The sequence below is a fragment of the Filicampus tigris genome, chromosome 11 (genome assembly GCF_054856515.1).
Source record: "Filicampus tigris isolate MCC_2025a chromosome 11, RoL_Ftig_1.0, whole genome shotgun sequence".
NCBI lineage: Eukaryota > Metazoa > Chordata > Actinopteri > Syngnathiformes > Syngnathidae > Filicampus > Filicampus tigris.
The window spans coordinates 18861024-18881631 of record NC_141227.1 but is presented as its reverse complement, the minus strand read 5'-3'; the positions used below and the strand labels follow the sequence as shown (position 1 = coordinate 18881631).

The 20608-nt window shown below is 42.1% G+C and overlaps 1 protein-coding gene across 1 annotated transcript; it reads left to right on the top strand.

Annotated features, from left to right (window-relative positions):
• The first annotated feature begins 4 nt into the window (after positions 1 to 4).
• On the top strand, positions 5 to 20515 carry actn2b (actinin, alpha 2b). The gene is made up of 21 exons (XM_086044479.1): positions 5 to 315; positions 6987 to 7101; positions 7196 to 7315; positions 7397 to 7483; positions 7596 to 7683; positions 7980 to 8058; positions 10766 to 10847; positions 11089 to 11174; positions 11609 to 11701; positions 12385 to 12615; positions 12750 to 12897; positions 13500 to 13650; positions 14150 to 14258; positions 14812 to 14952; positions 15521 to 15703; positions 15778 to 15912; positions 16136 to 16315; positions 17692 to 17838; positions 18189 to 18254; positions 18352 to 18510; positions 19242 to 20515. The coding sequence occupies exons 1-21, from the start codon at positions 184 to 186 to the stop codon at positions 19398 to 19400; spliced, it is 2691 nt and encodes an 896-aa protein (XP_085900605.1). The 5' UTR covers positions 5 to 183; the 3' UTR covers positions 19401 to 20515.
• Positions 20516 to 20608: the final 93 nt, after the last annotated feature.

Sequence of the window (20608 nt, the reverse complement as noted above, 5' to 3'; positions counted from 1 at the left end):
ACTGTCAGACTCGAGGCAACCGGGGCCAGACGTCTGTCAGGTCGGGGGGACAAGGGCAAAGCGTGCGTGTGTATGACCCAGCCACAAGTCGGACAAACTTACCGTTCTTTAAAACAACTTGATTTCTATTTATTTTATTTTTTTTACTCAACTTGAAGTCGCGTTTCGAGGGCCGCCCTAAAGATGATGACCATAACCCACATGGAGAGCTCGGTGCGCTACGACAACGGCTACGAGGAGGAGTACATGCTCCAGGAGGACGAGTGGGACCGGGACATGCTGCTCGACCCGGCCTGGGAGCAACAGCAGAGGAAAGTAAGTCCCAAAGTGGCCCTGGAACGCACCAAAAACTCTCAACCAAGACACTTCCAATGAACAACGTTTGGTGTGGTTTGAGCAATTTTTTTACATCCAGGTTCAGATCCATGTACTAGCAGTTCTTTGTCTTCACTCGTTTTCAGACGGTTTTACTTGTAAGGGTTTTCCACTGCGTGTCTGACATTTCTGCACATTAGAGTAGGACAGCTACTAGTGCAGCAAAACTGCACTCTCGTGAAGCATTAATGTCAACCTAGACTGGTATAATGTCATTAGTTGACCTGGTAGCTGACAATTAAAAGTAAAGAAGTGAAAAAAAAAAACACCTTTCTAAAATTATGAAAATACTGTACAGGGAATTTGATTTAGAAATGCTTAAAGAACCATTAAAAAATGCATTGGGAAAAAAAAGCATAGTTTTTAGTTCAGTTTACTTGACATTTGCATGCAGCATAACAGCCAAATGCCACTTCACCGTGTTTGCTTTGACCTCTGGGCTCCAGTGAGGACAAAGAGCAAACCAGTACATGGACCTTTCAGATAGTAAGACAAAAGTATCTAAGAATTTAGCAAACTAGTAGAACATCTGTGTCTTACTAGTAACATTTTTCCACGACTGTATGACATTAGTGCACACTTGTAGGACAACCCTGGTAAACCTCGCTACGGATTATTAGAACGGCAACAGATGGATACACAGGTTAATTGCATCTTCTGCTATCTAGTGGAAGAGCATTCAATTGTTCTACCTGTCACCAGCATAGATAGGTGAACATTATTTCTAGTGAAGAAATTAGGCTTTTCTGAAGAATGAAGTGAAATTGGATGTTTTCCTCATTTACTTGTAATCGATCCACTTTAACTGTGTTCTTCACAAACTAAGACTGAGCTTTAGTGATGAGTTACATTTAAAATGGGAAAAGTATACACTGACAATTCTAGCTCCAAATTTAGTGAAATGTGCCAAACTTCCAGTCACTCCAGCCACTCCGACAGCCCCCGCTAGTTCTTTGATGGACGGATGCGGCGGGTACCAGCTAGGCTAACAATAGCCCTGCTTTCCAGCGGCTCTGCTCTCTCCTCCTGTGATATGCTTGGAATGCGAGCTGTCAACAGATGCTCCCAACACATGATGACGCTCTCGGGATTTAGAATGGACGCTGCGTCTAATTTTAACCACCACCACGGGCAGGCATTGTAGTAGGGCTAAGCCACTGTCCTTGGTACGGAATTCTTTTGTTTATAGCGACGGCACACAGAAAATATTGCACCAGCCTGACTGAATTTAGCCTTGGGCCCCCCATGCTCGCAGTTGATTTTAGGGCTTTATGACTTGGCTTCTTTGCACAGCTGGAGGCACCTGCGCTTTCACCTCCAATGTGCCCCCTCGGTTGGGATGAGGAAACTGTGTATTTGCGGCAACAATAGGTGGCAACGTACAGCGGAACATAGGGCTGCACGATTATGCTCAAAATGAAAATCACAATTAGTATGATCAATATTGTAATCACGATTATTGATCTCATTAAAATGGATGGATTATCATTTTATACAATACAACAAAATACCATTTTATTTATATAGCGCATTTCACAACAGCTATGGCTGTAACAAAGCAATTCACATACAACAACAAAATTAGCCATAATAAGTGAGCAAGTGAAATCATCCATCCATCCATTATCCACACCTCTTATCCTCACAAGGGTCGCGGGCGTGCTGCAGCCTATCCCAGCTGTCTTTGGGCAGTAGGCGGGAGACACCCCGAACTGGTTGCCAGCCAATCGCAGGGTACACAGAGACAAACAATCACACACACACAATCACACCTAGGGGCAATTTAGACTGTCCAATCAACTTATCATGCTTGTTTTTGGAATGTGGGAGGAAACCGGTTACCCGGGGAAAACCCACGCAGGCACGGGGAGAACATGCAAACTCCACACAGGGAGGCCAGAGCCGGGTCGAACTCACGACCTCTGAACTGTGAGGCAGAAGTGCTAACCAGTCGACCACCGTGCCGCCCAAGTGAAATAATTGTTTTGTAAAGTGCTTTGATACAGCTCAGGCTGTTATGAAATGCGCTGTATAAATAAAATTGTATTGTATTGTATAAGATTTATTTTCATGCACTGAGTAGTGTGTTGCTGCAAAAATTTGCATATTTGCAAACTCAATTTGGGTGTTATGATGACTGTCTGCATGGCTGACAACTTTATTCTGTGTGAATTAAATGCTTCTCCATCCTGTCACATGACCATTAAGACACAATGTCTGTAACTATATAAAGTTGATAAAGTTTATATTCATGCTTCGTGTGCATTGTTAGTGTTAAAATTGGCTCCAGTTTCAGTTGAACTTTTTCTCTGTACAATAGAGTTAAAATACAACTCTGTCAACGATGACATGCAGTCCCATGTGAGAAAGGCGTCTCTGGTTTTTATTTTGATGTCATCACTTCATGGACAAGAAAATATTGGAGAAGAAGGAATGTGATTTTAAACGTTAAAGGGTATCATGCATTCATCATGTTTTGCCAGTAACTTCGCTCATTATGTTACTTATGTACCACATACGTTCATGGCCTGAATTTAAAGTTAATCAGTTCTTGCTTTTTTTGGTTGTGGTTAATACTAAAGTACAAAGTATTGCAAATTAAAAACAATAAAATGTTCTTCCTGTAATTCATCGGTGTAAGTGTTAAGGGACCAAAAATTTAGCAGATGAATCGGTTATCGGAATATTTTTCTGCCAAATATTGAAATCGGCATTTGCCTAAAAAAGTCCATATCCTTTTGGCCCGATTAAATACTGTATAGTGTAAAGTTGAACCACTAAATACTTCATTAAGTACACCAGTTAGCAATTGTGCTGAATTACACTTGATTTTACCGAATAGTTTACCTCTCATGGGGTTGAATCAGGTATTCAAAAGGTGAGAAACACAGTATGATACAGAATATACTAAAGTGACCTGCATGCCTCATGTTGTGGCAGCTACAGACACAATACCGTACAGATCGGATGTGTATATATAGCCGTTTTTCCATTCCATACTTCTTCCCCCCTATTGTAAGTGCAGTTGAGTGAGTGTGATGTCGCTTCAGCATTTTTGTTGTTGCGAAGTTTCTTTCTGGCCGTGGTGGTCGTGTTGCTCTGTGATCCGGCACCGTGGACTTTCTCGCACCTGACATTCACAGTGAACATTCACAGCTCTGTTCAGGGTCACTTCAAGCAGCCTTTCTCATGATCTACAAGTGTGACTTTACATGGGAAAGAACCAAGGCTGAAAACAATATGGTATGCATGACTGGACAGTAGTTTGTATAGAAACACATATGTATGAGTTTTGGATTTGACGTACAGTATATGTGAGCAATTCTGCCCGGCCATAAGAGCATTGTTTTGTAAAAAAAAAACAAAAAAAAAACGTCCATTCCGATAGACGTTTTAGTTTTCAGCCATGTAAATGACATCTTGTATCAAGGTCAAGCTGATGTGAGGTTAGCATTTTTCCAAGTCCTACCTTAGTCCTTTTGAACAAGTGTTCATTATCTGATTTTGGTTTGCATTGAATTTATTGTTGTTTTTCACCTGGCGTTTGTTCGTATTTTGTGCCCTTACAGTACCTGTACTTATACTCGGACTCAAAAAAGTTCTCCGATACTCTGACACCGATACGAATTTACCAGCCTTCTTCTTCGTCTTTTTTCGCTTTAGTCCTTTGACATAGTGGCACTACTGTTCAGACTGAAACACCACATAACGGAATTACCTTATGTGACAGGCTACATTTAAGTGAAAATGTGTAAGAGTGTTGGTAAAACATCCAGTAAGAGTCGATGTTAAAATGTCTGTAAAAGAAAAAGTGTAATTTTAGAGTGAGACTTATGCCCTGTTCAACAAAAGTTTGTGTTTTCTGTTTCTGAACAATATTTGATTACAACAGAACACATTTTCATCGCAATTGCAAGACATAATGGTCTAATCAGGGATCAGTACTTGATATTGGCAACTAAGTACTTGGTCTGAAAAAAAAAAAAGCGGTATCAGTGTATACTTATAACAATACCGTAGTTGTGACTGCAACATGATCCAATAATGGTTTAGGTGTTGTTGGTCAAAAGATTGTGAAAAACATGAATACTTTCACCACTCGAAAGCACACAAATTGTACTTTCATAAGCTTGCGTATTGGAATGATTGAGAAAATATCTCGGCTGTCCAGTTGAATACATTGATCGTCTACAACCATGCATTCTAGTTGTAGTAGAAAATCTGTATTCATTCCAACAGTGAGTGAACTTTTTTCATTTTGTTGTATTTTATCAATTTTTTCTTCAGAAATGCACCTTGAGTGAAGCAGTGTGATGTCAAACGTAAATAAAAAGCAGAATGAAGAAAGCATATGACTGACAACTACTGTATGTGTTATTCATGAGAATTTGTAGTTTGACTTTTTGATCTATTTTCCATCTTTCTCAGGCCTGTCAGCTTTACCTTGCAGGTCCCCACAGGCGTCAGCCATTAGACTTACAGACTTGGTTCACCGCTGTATGTGATTCATACATATTTTTAGTCAAGGCCGACACCCGTGAGTCTGTGTGAGTCTGCGTGCTCGGAAACGTGGGCCGCGGGATTCTTGCAACTCTATTCTGAGGCAAATTTGGTGCACCGGCAGGCTGCGGTTCTTAACGAGCATGGCAACAGCTCAAAGTCACACGCCCGGGGCGGGGGGGGTCTCGCTGTGAAATATGATGGCCTTTTTTACTCTGAATGGTAAAATGTATTTGTGCTTATGACAGCCACAGGCGGTGCATTGATGTGAAAATGAATTGGAGTTGGGTCATGTATTGTCGAATTTACATGAGAAATAAAATATTTTCATCCAACAGTTTTTGATCATTCTTGTCCTCATTGGGGTTGTGGGTGAGCTGGACTCCCTCCCAGCTGACTTTGTGGCTACACCCTGGACTGGTCAGCAGTCAATCAGAGGGCACATAGACAAACAACCAGTGACAGATTTTGGCATGTGCGACACGTGTAGTCACACAGGGTGTCATTGCTTGGGGCGTGTCAATGCGCACACCCCCGACAAAATAAATTTGCTATCTCAGATAATTTTATACTGTGTGAACGGAATGCATTCCCTTTTTAACATTGCCGCTTTTATGGGGAATCTCCTTCTGTGCTTGGGTGCTTTTTTTTTTTTTTTTTTTTTTTTTTTTTTTACCAGTTACCTGCATTCCAAAACACGCATGTTAGGGTCACTGAAAACTCCAGATTGTCCATAGGTTTGAATGAGAGTGTGAATCCTTGTTCGTATGAGCACTGCTGAACTGGAAACCAGTCCAGGCTTTCCTTTTACGGAAGTCACCAGAGATATGCTCTAGCTCACCTCTGACACAAATTAGTATAAGCGGCTGCGGTACAGTGTAGAAAATGGCTGGATGAATATTGAATTTAGCACATTTTATGTACACTTCTGGTTTAGTTTTGACCAAAGCCTACAACAAATTAGTTATTATATAATATATAATTAAGTAGCGATGGTTAAAAAAAAAAAAAGCCTGACAAGGTCACAACAGGTGTATCGTGTGTGATGGTTGCCCATATTATCTTTTTAACTCTGTAATGAGGGTGACCTGGAAGCATGATTGAGATAAGAGAGCCGCCTTGCGCCTGTAACCAATCACATTTCAAGTGCCCACACAGTGACGGACAACAGGGAACAATTTCTGCGTCCACATGACATTTTCACTCTCGCTGACACGACGACACCTTCTGACGTAATTCACTCCCGGCTTGTCCCTTATCGTGAAGCACCCCAGAGCACTCTATATTTAACACCTTATATCAGCCGGAATGCTGAGCTCTGCGGTTGGCTCCCGGCTTTTCATCCATTGTTGGCCAGTGAGCGACCCGACAAAAATAGGAGGAGAAGGACAATAATCCCATCTTAACTGGATTTACAGTATCTCACAAAGCACATTTGTTCTGATGCTATGGATGAAAAGACGCGGTGACATTTGACACATCTGAGTCAGTATGGGTCAGTGTTTCCCAAACTTAATTGAGAAAAGGCGCCCATTTTACATTAGGAAAGCTCACGGCACGCTACCCAACAAAAACGCATGAACCCTGAAATGATGATCTTGCCTCAATTTCTCAAAGGCAATTTGCTTTGTATTGCACAATTTGTACACAAAGTAATACAAAGTGCTTTCCAGCTAAATACAATTAAAGTAAGGCAAATGCACAGATTTAACAATGGGGGTTCCATAATTGACCCCTGAGGAACACCGCAGGTCATAGCCATTTGATCTGAGGCATGGTTACAGATTTCACCAAAGTACAACTGTAATGGTACAGCACTTAAGTTCTGAATAAAAAGGTGCAGTTTCTCGATCAGTTCCAGAAACAGGGGGTCCAATGCTTTGTTCAAGAGAACATTGTCGGTGCTTGAAAAGTCAACCAGGACCTCTGGTCCCAACCTCCGTTGTGTGTTTTGTCTGTAACCTTTGCATGATTATTTTTGGCCCATACCTAGCATTAGACTTGGACCTTCTGGAACCGTGGACTTGTCTGCACAATGCTGCTGCAGAATATGATGGTTGATTACATTCTGTCATCAAAGTTTGATTGACTTGGTGTCTCTGTTCTGCTAGACCTTCACAGCCTGGTGTAACTCACATTTAAGGAAAGCTGGCACTCAAATTGAAAACATTGAAGAAGACTTGAGAAACGGACTGAAACTCATGCTGCTTCTGGAAGTGATCTCAGGTTTGATTACACATTTGGAACATTTTTCTGTTACGTTCCCTTCCCTGGGTACAGTATTTATTCACATGGCCTGCCCACAATGGCATATTGACAGGTGAGAGGTTACCAAAGCCGGACAGGGGGAAGATGCGCTTTCACAAGATTGCTAACGTTAACAAAGCACTGGACTTCATCACGAGCAAAGGGGTAAAACTGGTCTCCATCGGAGCCGAAGGTACCAGAAGCCTTGGGAAAATACACAGTATGGAATACATTACCGTTGTATTTGCTAATATGAATTGTGTTTGTGTTTCAGAGATTGTGGACGGGAATGTGAAGATGACGCTTGGAATGATTTGGACAATAATTCTCCGCTTTGCCATTCAGGATATTTCTGTTGAAGGTGTGATGATAAAACACATAAAAAAGACTGTTAGGGTATTCCAAAGAAACACTCGTGACTTTGTCATAATGTGAAAAAAAAAACGGCTATTGTACCGTTAACATCTGTGCAGAAACATCTGCCAAAGAGGGCCTCCTCTTGTGGTGTCAAAGAAAGACTGCCCCCTACAGGAATGTCAATGTCCAAAACTTCCATGTGAGGTAAGTCAACATTTGACCTCCCAAAGTAATGGAAGCGATATGTTTCAGAGCTAATGTCAGAATCTCTCCCTTAATCAATGCACAGTTTAATCACGGCATACTTTATAGTTACCATAACACAAGCAAGTGCGCTTTTAGAGCGTATCCTGCAAAATGAAGGATTCAGTCCAAAATGTTGGCACGATTTCGCATCCCCAAAATTCTCGGTTTAAATGGCCTTGAAGGAGCTGGCTTGGTTTGCTAAGGTGCCTTTGTGAACTGACATGTTGGCTCTCTCTGCTCATCGGCCGGTGAAGCTGGAAGGATGGCCTGGCCTTCTGCGCCCTGATTCACAGACACAGACCCGACCTGCTCGACTACTCTAAGCTCAGCAAGGTGTCGTGCGTGTGTGTCACCTGTAACCTGGGATGCTGTGTGTCAGCCCCCAAACACTAACACCGACAGACATGCACACGCAGTACAGCAATAACATTTCACAGTCTGATCGGATAAAAACACACTAAACTGCACCATGAATTGAGTTGAAATTAATTAAATCGTTGCGTAGGTTCACCAGCAATAAAATGAATACAGAAATCTGCTTAGAATAATGTTGCTTTGATTGACACTGTCAGAGAGTTCCTGGTTGCCAGCCAGTCGCAGGACACATATAGTCAAACAACCATTCACACTCACATAAACACCTAAGGAATTTATTTTAATTTGATTTGAATCCAGAACCTCAAAAGTGTGAGGCAGACTTCATGCTAAGCGTTAATGCGTGGATGCGTTTGAGTTTAGTTAAGTTGCAAGATGAGTAAAGTTCATTATTAGAAGCTTCTCATTAGGATGCAGTGCACCTCTCAACTGCTTTAAAGGCTAAGTCAACCGAAACATATTTTTTTAAAAAATGTGCTCTATGCAAACCCACTAGTTGAAACAAGGCATTCTGACAAATTTTGCGTTTGTGGATTAAGAGTTAATCCACTCGTTTTTAGCCATCTCTGAGGGCGGCCATTTTGTCACTTCTGTCGACTGAAAATGACATCACAACTGCTCAGGGTTCAGGTAACGACCAATCACGGCTGACCTGTTTTCAAAAGCTGAGCCGTGATTGGTCGTTATGAGCAGTTGTGATGTCATTTTCAGTCGACAGAAGTGACAAAATGGCCGCCCCCTGAGATGGCTAAAAAGGGGTAGATTTTGCTGCTTAACTCATATTCCACAAACGCAATATTAATCAGAATGCCGTGTTTCAACTAGTGGGCCTGCTGGGAACATATTCTTGAAAAAAATATGCTTGAGTTGATTTTCACTTTAAAGTCCGTTAGCTTGATGCTCACACAAAATGGGAAACGCTATAAGTGGGAGAATTTTTGATTGGAATGTCTCCAGAGGAGATCACGTTTGCGCATGTTAATTCCAAGCGTGGCCAGTGTGGCTGTTCAGCAGGAGTGACTCATCTGTCGTCAGTCTTGCAACCAGAAACCCTGGCTTTTCAACACCGGCTCGAACGGTCACGGAAACATGAACCTCGATCGCGCAGAGCTGGGCCTCGCCCCTGCTATTACAGTCACATTGCGTACGCCGCAAGCGGCTGCTTCTCCCATGAGAGTCAAGAAAAACACACTAGCTCAGTGGAGTATCACAACGAGGCGCATCACAACTTCATCTGCTACCTTCCTCTGCTTTTTCTCTCTTTTTCATACACACAGACACGCATGCGCACACACACGCGTTGAGTCACCCATGGACTTTTGAGATTGCAGACAGCGTCATTGTGCAGCTGTTGAGCTTGGCTCCAGGTGACCGTGCCTGTTGGGCTTGCATTGTTGAAGCATAGAGCCGCTAGGGGTGTCCGCCTGTCTATCCAAGCATCCATCCTGGCATCATCCGATCCCTCCATGTCATCGTCTGTTGGATCGAGGAGCACCTGGCCTTGCCTGTTATGTTGCGGGCATCCACCATTGTAGCGCACAGAACAATGGCGGCAGAACTTCCACATGATCCCTTTACCCCTGTGTACCGCCACAGGCTGTCCAGTTAGCAGGGACGCTCTCAGCTGTTGGTCCCATAGGCCGCTCCCCACACTCTGTTCGGTCCCATACTAGGACAGTAATGGAAATTATGAGAAGATAGTCAAAACGTAGCCAACCCCCACCTTTTTGTGTTTCGCCATTCATGAAATCGCTTCTTCTTTTTTTTTTTTTTTTTGTCTGTGTAACCACTACATGTTGAAAAACGTATCTGTTCTTTGACTCTTTCGATAATGTCATTCCAAAAGGTACTGTCAAAGCCCTGTCTGATAGGAAAGTAGTAATTGGTGTAAAGAAAGTAGCTATATTGAATGTACCTTTGTCAGGTAGGAGCGAATTTTAGCCCGGGTTGTTACAGAAGTTACTATGCCGCATATGGTATGTTTCTGCTCTGGTTGTGAAGGTAATGTACACCCGCACTTCTGATCCATTTTTTAGAAATCAAATCATCTATAAAGTAAACCATTTATTTCTAAGCATCATCTTATATGAAGAGCTGGAAAGTACATTAAACTGCTTTGTGATCACAGTTTGTGGTATATTTAGACTATAGGCAATTATTAAAAAATCTTGAGGGTCAATTACGACTGGGTTTGTGCTATTCACGGCAGGGTCAGGTCAGGATTCAAATTCTTCTATAGAACACCAAAAATATACTTGCCCTATTCACTAGTGAATATGTGTGTTGGTTTTAATCAAAACCTTCTACAGATTGCTTGGCTCTTGTCAGAGTTTAACACCCCACTGTGACACGCAAGATAAATTGCTTGATCTGAAACGCAATTAATGACAGAAGGAGTCATTAAGTGGATTTCGCAATTGTTGCGCTAAAACGTTATCGATTTCCCCGTTGAGACACTAGCGGCCACATTGATCAAACGCTGCACTTCAATCTAATAACAGCTAGACAGTGGACTTTTTCAGCGACAGATCTTTTAATGTTATGAGCATTGCATGCAAGTGATGAGCAATTATAACGTGTCCACCATTGCATGAAGGTCAGGCCCGGTGGCATTTTAAGTCCGGCATTGCCGTTTAGTCACGTGGAATTGTATTTCTTTATTTAGGATGATCCTCTGGGGAACCTGAACCTGGCTTTTGAGATAGCAGAGAAACACCTGGACATTCCCAAAATGCTTGATGCCGAAGGTAATCTTTTAGGAAAACTGAAAAGAGCTTCTTTTTTTAAAATGTTATTATTATATTTTTTTCGTAATATGTGGCACAAAAAAGTCTCAAGGCCCATGCTTGAAATTGACTAGTAAGTCAATAGGCAAATTCCAGGGATTGCAATTTTAAGGATTTGCCATTAGAATTATTCTGTTGTCTGTCCACTACAACAATGTCCCTTCTTTCCCTTCTTTTGATTTTGACCTCACCTCCCCAACAGATATCATCAACACCCCCAAGCCTGACGAAAGAGCCATCATGACGTATGTGTCCTGCTTCTATCATGCTTTTGCTGGGGCGGAGCAGGTTCGCAAAATCATCTTGTTATCTTTTCCATCATTATATGCTAACATAAGGATATACACATACCACACTTTGAGACTCACTGAATGAAAAGGTTCAAACTATGCATAAGGTTATAGTGCCTAGCAATAATATTAGATGTACTTTTTAGGAGTAAAACCTGCCTCATTTTTGATGGACATTTAGGCCTACTAGGTTACTGTATTTTAATTCTAGTTATTATGGCGGTACTTGGATAGCCAAGTATTTTTTTAGGCCGTACTTGGTGTCAAATGTTTGAGAACCAATGTGGTAATGAGTTCAGTTTTCATTCTCATATCACATCTCCACTGATAGTGAAACCGAAAATGATATTTTGAGAATGTCGGAATCATTGGTAGAATCAGTGTAAGTGTGGCCCGTTGTCACGGACTGAGATTGTTTTTTTCCCCCCTCAGGCTGAGACGGCTGCCAACAGAATCTGTAAAGTGTTGGGTGTAAACCAGGAGAATGAGAAGCTGATGGAGGAGTATGAGAGGCTGGCCAGTCAGGTAACGATGATGAAAAATGTTGTGCAAGTAGACATTCATGTTTAAATTCTTATGTCGCGACAAAAGAGAAATTGCATCTAGCTGACATTGTAAACGGCACTAAGGGTGGCTGCTAATGCACGATGAATGAAGTGGGACCTCGTGGCTCAAAAGATTTCAGAATGGATTTTCTGTTTTCCTCCTTAAATCTGCCGTATTGCTAAATTATGCATGAGAGTAGGTCTGACAATATATATTGTGGTTTACTGATTTAACTGTGTATTTAAAAAAAAAAAGAAGCTGTGTGTAGGCAGTTCAAAGATAAATCGCTATAGATATAGTCTAAATCCACAGTAATTGTACAATTAAAGCAGTGGGAATTATAGTATACTTGACAGTGATATATACAGATTTAATCATGAATTAGAATACGATACATAATTTATAATCATCAGTGTTTGAGCAGTCCTATGATTAAATGAATTTTGTTTGACTCAAAATTGACATTCAAAACAACTTTAGAATCCTAATGCTATCATAATGAATGAACCACTCAGACGAAAATGTTTTTTTTTTAAACAGACAGAAGCTACAATTGCTTGTTTTCGACTATTTAAATGACTCATGCTATCAAGCCATATCACAGTATTCCCACTCGCATCGCGTCGTATTATGTCCTAATTATCTTGGCGTGGCCCATCCAGTTGCTGGAGTGGATCCGCCGCACCACTCCCTGGCTGGAGAACCGGACCCCGGAGAAGACCATGGCAGAGATGCAGAGGAAGCTGGAGGATTTCCGAGACTACAGACGTCAGCACAAGCCTCCCAAGGTGCAGGAGAAATGCCAGCTGGAAATCAACTTCAACACCCTGCAGACCAAGTTGCGCATCAGCAACCGGCCTGCCTTCATGCCCTCCGAGGGCAAGATGGTGTCTGTAAGTTACTCCAAATCCTTCATTCACTCAACTTGGCATCACTAATTGCCAGGACAGGAGAGAGACATAGAAGCGTAATGTGATTTATTATTATTTTTTTTTCCTTTTTCCCACCGCGTTGATTGTGCCTCCAGGATATTGCCACAGCATGGCAGGGCTTGGAGCATGCAGAGAAGGGTTACGAGGAGTGGCTCCTCACAGAGATTCGCAGGTTGGAAAGATTGGACCACTTGGCTGAAAAGTTTCGCCAAAAAGCCTCCAGTCACGAAAGTTGGGCCAGTGGTGAGCAGCTGTACACACAGTAGATGTAAAAAGTCCACACACCCCTGTTCAAATGCAAGATTTTTGTGATATGAAAAAAATGAACCCATAATAAAGGGTCTTACAAACCGTACAACCGAATTAATTATAATTGCAAATGAAAAGAAACCTTTCGAGAGAAGAAGGCAAAATAGACAACTGTGGAAATGTGATTGCACAAGTGTGCACACCGTCTTCTAACCTGCGGCTGTGTTCGCATTGTGACCAATTGGAGCAAGCACACAACTGCCACTATTTAAAGTGCCTCTGTTAAACCCCAAATAAAGTTAAGCTCATACAAGTTATAGGTCACATTAATGGTGGAAAAAGTTTTCAAATGATTTATCATGGTCTCATTTTTTTATATCACAAAAGCCTGAACCGGTGTGTAAAGACTTTTCGAATCCGCTGAGCATCTGTCCTTTGTCTTTACATGTTCTTTCTTTTTCAATCCTCCGCTATTTGTTTTAAGTTTGAGCTCAGCTCGAGCCAGCCCAGAGTCTCCATAGTGTTCATTATCACCATGAGAAAGTCTATGTTTGAATCTGAACTTCTAATTTTTCTCCTCTAATGTGTGCTGTCAGGCAAAGAAATTTTGCTCTCCCTGAAGGATTACGAAACAGCCACCTTGACACAAATAAAGGCAATGCTTCGAAAACACGAGGCCTTTGAGAGCGACTTGGCAGCCCACCAAGACAGAGTGGAGCAGATTGCCGCCATTGCGCAGGAGTTAAAGTACGCAGCTCCACATTTTCAGTCATTGTCCCAGACCACGTATCGGGAGTGTGAAGTCCCTTCACAATTTATGGCAGGCGAATGGCTGAGGTGAAGTCCACACATATGTGGATATTTTTTTAAGGATATAAATCGTCCTATTTCTGGGTGGGGGAAAAAAAACCCAAATCAAATACTGTACATTTGTAGGCATACTCAAGTGTATTTTTGCCAATCAGGAGTTTGGAAAAGCTGGTTTTAGAGGCTTACAAAAGCTACATTTGGGTGGAAAATCTATTTTTATTATTTTTAGTACTGTACGATGTGTAAAATATTTGTTCGCGTTTGAGTGGACATGGCCAGAATGCGCTTATACATTTCCTATTTTTGTTTTGCTTCATTGTTGATATTTATGACCTATTACAGCAAACTATCAAATTTACACTGAACAAAATGCTGCAGTCCAAACTTTTTGTGTGGAGAAAAAACATCTTCATAAATGTCCATGTTTTCTTTCCAGTGAGCTGGACTACGATGACGTGGCAGCTGTAAACCAGCGCTGCCAGTGCATCTGCGACTTGTGGGACCGACTGGGAACCTTGACCCAGAAAAGGAGGGAAGCATTAGAGGTGAGGGGGATTAAAGTACATGGGCAAGACAAACACGGATTTCGCTTTCTATCACGTCATATGCCTGTGCTGTTGGCATATGTGAGAAGTCTCCACCAGAGTGCGCTAATGATCCACATCAGTAGATGGCGGATTGCTTTCAACAAAAACATCCAGAGGCATTTCATATGGTATTGGATGGAGACATGGCTGTCAACATGTGGCCTATGACTGGCTCCAGTCCCACTGGCCACTTCCTCTGATCCATGCTAACCATTCCTGACCTGACACCGCATGAGGGCCCAGGAAAAGGTCTGAGGATTAAGTGTGAATGACAGCGACAGAGGCCTGTTGTCTGTCCACGTCCCCACTCAACACAATCCCCCTCTGACCGAGCCAAAGTTGGGGTTAACAAGGCCATGCTAATGTTGTTCTCTCTGAGGTTAGTCGTCATAGCAGGTGTGTATGTGAGGGTCGCGGCGGGCACGGGTGTAATTTGTTAGGGGATTTGTATGGAAGAGGTCAACTTTTGACATTTTGAGTCTGTATTTATGTCATGTCGTAATTCTTCCAGCGTACGGATAAGCTGCTGGAGACCATCGACCAGTTGTTCCTGGAGTTTGCCAAGCGCTCGGCGCCTTTCAACAACTGGATGGAGGGAGCCATGGAAGACCTGCAGGACATGTTTATGGTGCACACTATAGAAGAAGTACAGGTAGGCTCACAGCACAATGGACGATGTGACAGATTGAGCAAGTCACACTGTCACCTTGCTATAATGAAGTTCCACTTTATCTGAAAAGTTCCACTACTTTTTAGGGAAGGTTTCAGTTTCTGTAAGTGCAGTGTATTAAAATAGATATACCACAATGCTTCAAGTATTATTCAAGTGTGCCTTCCATTTCTCCAGTAAAACTATTACTAAGCAGAAGAAAAGAAATGACAGGATTCCCTCAGTGGTGGCACGTTAAATCTAACAATATTAGATCAACTTTTTATATCATAAGTGTAATCTTTTTATGGTCAAACTGTGGCCATCATAAAACATCTATTAACTGTGCAGGCAATGTTTAAGTAACAGTTTAATAGCCATAGAAGTAAGTTTGTATAAAAGTAATATACTTTTAACATTCCCCAACTTTGTTTCATTTGATTGGAATTTAAAATGATTGATGATTCGCCGCGTGGAATATGTATGCTGAAGAAAATGATCACACCTGACAAAACGTCGACATTTGAACCGCATTTCAGCACTTTCCCCCTCCTCTCCGCCTGCCCTCCAGAGTCTAATTGCGGCTCATGAGCAGTTCAAAGCGACTCTCCCGGAGGCGGATGCGGAGCGACAGGCCATCCTGGGAATCCACAATGAGGTGCAGAAAATCTCCCAGAGCTACGGGATCAAGGCCAATATTATCAACCCTTACAGCACCATCACGACTGACGAGCTCCTCGTCAAATGGGACAAGGTAGTCACCGCTTTGAACGCCATTCAAACGTCACGTTTCTCAATATGCCGTCAGCTCCGTGTGTGTTATTTTAGGTGAAGAACTTGGTTCCTCAGCGAGATAGCGCCATGCAGGAAGAGCTGGCACGTCAGCATTCCCATGAACGGTTGAGGCGGCAGTTTGCCGCACAGGCTAATCTAATTGGACCCTGGATCCAGGCCAGGATGGAGGTTAGACATGACATGACGATTTCATACGGTTATGGCCATCTAATGGAAGATAATATCTGATGTTCAAATATAGTGCACATAAGAGAGTAGGTCAGTGTGGAGGCATCATCATAACTGGACAATGACATTACTGAATTATAATATGGGGAAGATTTGCTCAGAACAGAGGCAATGGAGTCTGTGGTGCAGTATTTCGAACAATGCACTTGACCTTGTTGAACAGGAGATTGGACGCTGCTCCCTGGAGATAGGCGGCACCCTGGAGGACCAGATGACCCAACTGAAGCAGTGCGAGCACGTCATCGTCGCTTACAAGCCCAACGTCGACAAGCTGGAGGGAGACCACCAGCTCATCCAGGAGTCGCTGGTGTTTGACAACAAACACACCAACTACACCATGGAGGTACAATATTGGAGGACAGTTTTTGCATGAAAGACCTTTTGTCATTTGCTTTTGTTCCTTTGCAAAAATGTTGTACTTTTTAAATAACTTATTTGGGGAAAACAGGTGAACTTTCGTTTTTAATTTTAGTGCCATCGTAAATGTCAGCTTTACAGGTGCCATGTCTGCTACTGTCTGCATAGCTCACCAGTGACGGGGCATTATGTTGATGTCATTTGAAAATCTATTTCACAGCTTGTTAAATCGTTGTTGAAAATTAGTTTTCATGTAGATGAATATTATTAATACAGGAAGTCCTTGATTCACGAACAAATTCCATTCGTATGCTAGCGATGTAACCCGAATTTCCTCGTATGTCGGATTTCACCGTTAAAGTCGAAATTTATATCAAAATACTTCATATAAAAAAAAAACAAAAAAAAAAACATGCTGTACTTAGCATTACTGCCGAGAGGTGGATGGAGAAGAAGGAGGGGTGTTTGGCAAAAAATTCAAAGATACTCCCGGCGCACAAACACAGACACAATCGGAATACCTCGGTTGCACGGGACACTCTTTGCATGTTCAACCGCAAGGGATCTTGGTCTTTGTAGTTCAGGAAGTGCTTGTATGCGCTGTGTTTGGCGCGCAACCCTCCGGAAATACACAAGCAGAGGTAAACAAGCTCAGAGACAGCGCAAAAGCACACTTTTGGAGCAAGGAGGAAACCGGCTGCTTAATTCCTGTGGTGAGTGACGTGAAAAGTGTTTTATTGACAGTTGAAAGTAACAAGCGGAAATGACGTCCATTTGAGTCACAACGCCTGTGCGTCGCCGTTCGCAGTGGGATATTCAAATGCCGGAGCAACTCTGTCCACTCATTCATGTAAGCGGATTTTTCCGAATGTTTCAGAAATCAGACCTTAACCCGAATATTGACTTACTGCATGTAAATGACGGAAGAGGCACAGGCGTTGTAAAGTCGAAACGTCGTAGGTTGCGGTGCGTCGTAACTCGAGGACTTCCTGTAATAACATAATTAAAGGTGATTTGAGAAAATGTATTATTCCACATGTGCTTATCGACCTGGTAGCCTTTTGCATTCATCAGTACTCAGGAAGTAGCTCTCGGTTTTAAAAAAGGTTGGTGAACCGTGAAATAGATGCCAAAAGAAATGAACTAGTTGTGTGTAGTTGTGCAAAACCATCGGAGAATTTACTCAACATGCTTTATATAGAGCCTGAAGTCCATGTAATGTTTTTTTTTCTTACCTAGCAGTGGAAGAAACATGCTGCCCAAAGGCCACTGTTTCAGAAATGAATGTCCATTGTCGTCATAGACCTACTGTACAGTACTCACGGACTGTCTTCCATGCTGTCATCGCATTTGCACGTGTAGCACATCCGCGTTGGCTGGGAGCTGCTCCTCACGACAGTCGCCCGTACCATCAACGAGATCGAAACCCAGATCCTGACCCGTGACGCCAAGGGTATCAGCCAGCAGCAGATGAATGAATTCAGGTCTTCTTTCAACCACTTCGATCGGGTAAAGATTGCGATTGCTTGCGTGTGTTCATTTAATCTTAAAATATTCCAAGTCAGTTCAGTCAATGTCATCTCTAGTCCACTCTGATTACTGTGCCCTGACACTTCATTTGGGGAAGACTGAACTCAGGCCAACTAAATGTTTAATATATTTAATATTTATTATTTAAGTATTATTTTATTATTTTACATTAACTGTGTTTTTACTGTCGGGTCTTGCGGAGTTATTTACGGTCAAAACAATCGGATAACATAAACATTCAATTAGAAATCAGGCACGTAGACCCACTGTGTAAATCCAGCCTTCCTTTCCTGTTCATAACTTATTTATGATCACCCCTCCAACCACAGAAGAAGAACGGTGCCATGGAGACGGATGACTTCCGTGCCTGCCTCATCTCTATGGGCTACGATTTGGTGAGGTGCTTTAAATGCGCACGGATGAGGTTCAATCACGGGCAGCTAGCTTGTGTGTGCATAATATTCAGAGCCTCTGTTTGTCTATGCCGTTTAGGGCGAGGTGGAGTTTGCCCGGATAATGATCCTTGTCGACCCCAACGGCACTGGAATTGTCTCCTTCCAGTCTTTCATCGACTTTATGACCAGAGAAACTGCTGATACCGACACTGCCGAGCAGGTTGTGGCATCCTTCCGGATTTTGGCGGCTGACAAGGTTTGTGTTTGAAGAATTGGAATGACTGCAACACAGAGAAAAACACATTCTAAGTTATTCACGCTTCAATAAGTGGGACCTTGACCTTCTCAATTATTTCCCAAAATACTCACCTATTTGCGTTTCTTTTTTTTTTGCTCACGCCAAGGCAATAAAAGTACTGCTTTGCTGCCATCTTGTGGCATCTTGCTGCCAAGGAACTATGTTTATATGAGTTGAGGGACTTTATTTCCACAAATGTATTGCTTTGCTGCCACCCTCTGGCATCTTGGTGCCAAGAAATTTTCTTGATGTGAGTTGAGGAGCTTCATTTAGACCAATGTAGTGCTTTGCCATCACTTTTGGAATCTTGGTGCCAAGGAACCATGTTGATGTGAGTTGAGGAGCTTCATTTATCCAAAAGTAGTGCTTAACTGCCATCTTGTGGCAACTTGGTGCCAAGGAACTTTGTTGAAGTGAGTTGAGGAACTTCCTTTTGACCAAAAGTAGTACTTTGTCACCACCTTGTGGTATTGTATTACCAAGGAACTATGTTAAAACTCACAGATTTTCATTATTTACGATGCTCATAGCGGAGGTTCACTGTTATGCCATTTTGAGAAAATGAGTTCCAAACTCCCAAACATGAAAAGAATCAAACTCTGCAAGTCAAGGTGCCACATTACAGTGTTTGCCATTCCTACCGCATATGATTATGTTTGTTAAATCCTTGCCGTTGCATTGCTTCACAGCCGTACATCCTGGTGGAGGAGCTAAGGAGAGAGCTTCCTCCCGAGCAAGCCGAATATTGCATCATGAGGATGCCGCCCTACAGATCCCCAGGAGCGCCACCGGGGGCGCTGGACTACACGGCTTTCTCCACTGCCCTCTACGGGGAGAGTGACCTCTAACCCCTCACATGGCAGCCTCCGCCCGCTACCTTTTTCTTGATTTAGGAAATTAGGGAATCTGTAATGAAAGGAGGTTAAATTGTGATGAATATTTGAATTGATTCGTAAGAGATGCCTGCTAAAACATGCCTGCTTGATTCACTGAAATATTCATATTCAAAATGAAATGCATTGTTTTAATACAGTAAGTCTTTACAGTTACACTTTGGGAAAACCATGTTCACTCAAAGCATGATACCCTCTCAAAAGGCATTTCCAGATGTTTTAAAGGAGACATATTATGCATTTTTTTTTAAAATTTAAATGAATTCCCAGTTTTAATAACATGTCTGTCACATGCTTTCATCAAAATGCCCCTGGAATCAAGAATGCTTCCACACTTGTTTCTGTCTTGAAACAAGCCCAGTGACTGCATACTCCGTCCCTTTACTGCTGGGCCAATGACGACTCAAGCTTTTGTTACCGTGACGATTGGGGACACCACCTGAACATTGCTACTAGTGGTTTCACATTTGTGGGAGAAGAGCTCAGAGTGTACAATATACAGTAGAACACAATTTCACTCATGGATGCAGATTTCATACATTTTTTGTATGTAGCACAATGCAAAACAGCTCTGCTTACCTTTTGGCCGCAACATGATGGCAGGGGTGTATGGGTGTGTCTGCATGGTTGTATCTCAGACGGTCAGTTTTACATAATATGTCCACTTTAAGTTAATCGGAAAAGCAATTGAAGATGTACTCAATGAATGAATTCCCAAATTACCCCTGAAAAATATATTACCCAAATGGACGGCCTGGAGAAACACATAAAAGTAAAATATTAAAAATCACTTATGCTTTAAAGGCATACACTTACACACAAGACACAAAAGTATATTTAAATCATTTCTTAAACTTATCTGTGTGTTTTGGTGCCTTTAATGTATGTGCTGATTAAATATGTTTACTGTTATTACCCAAATTGCCTTTGCTCATGCATGTTTCAACTTATTTTTCTTTTTAGATTTACACTCATTAACTCTAATTTGGCCAAAAACAACAGCCAGATTGGTCTCCTGTTACTTCATTGTACCTCAAGAACAAAATGAAATAAAATGTATTCAAACAGTCTCTGTTCTGTGTGGTGTTGTTCTGTTAAGACATGAGCTCGAGTAGTGAAAGTTTAGTCGGAATCGCAGACGGAAGCTCTTTAAAAATTAGAGG

Coding starts and splice junctions, on each gene's coding strand:
- actn2b (XM_086044479.1), top strand. CDS start 184: ATGATGACCATAACCCACATGGAGAGCTCGGTGCGCTACGACAACGGC. Junction 7,316..7,396: donor GGTCTCCATCGGAGCCGAAG/GTACCAGAAGCC, acceptor TTTGTGTTTCAG/AGATTGTGGACGGGAATGTG. Junction 17,839..18,188: donor CTTTCAACCACTTCGATCGG/GTAAAGATTGCG, acceptor CTCCAACCACAG/AAGAAGAACGGTGCCATGGA.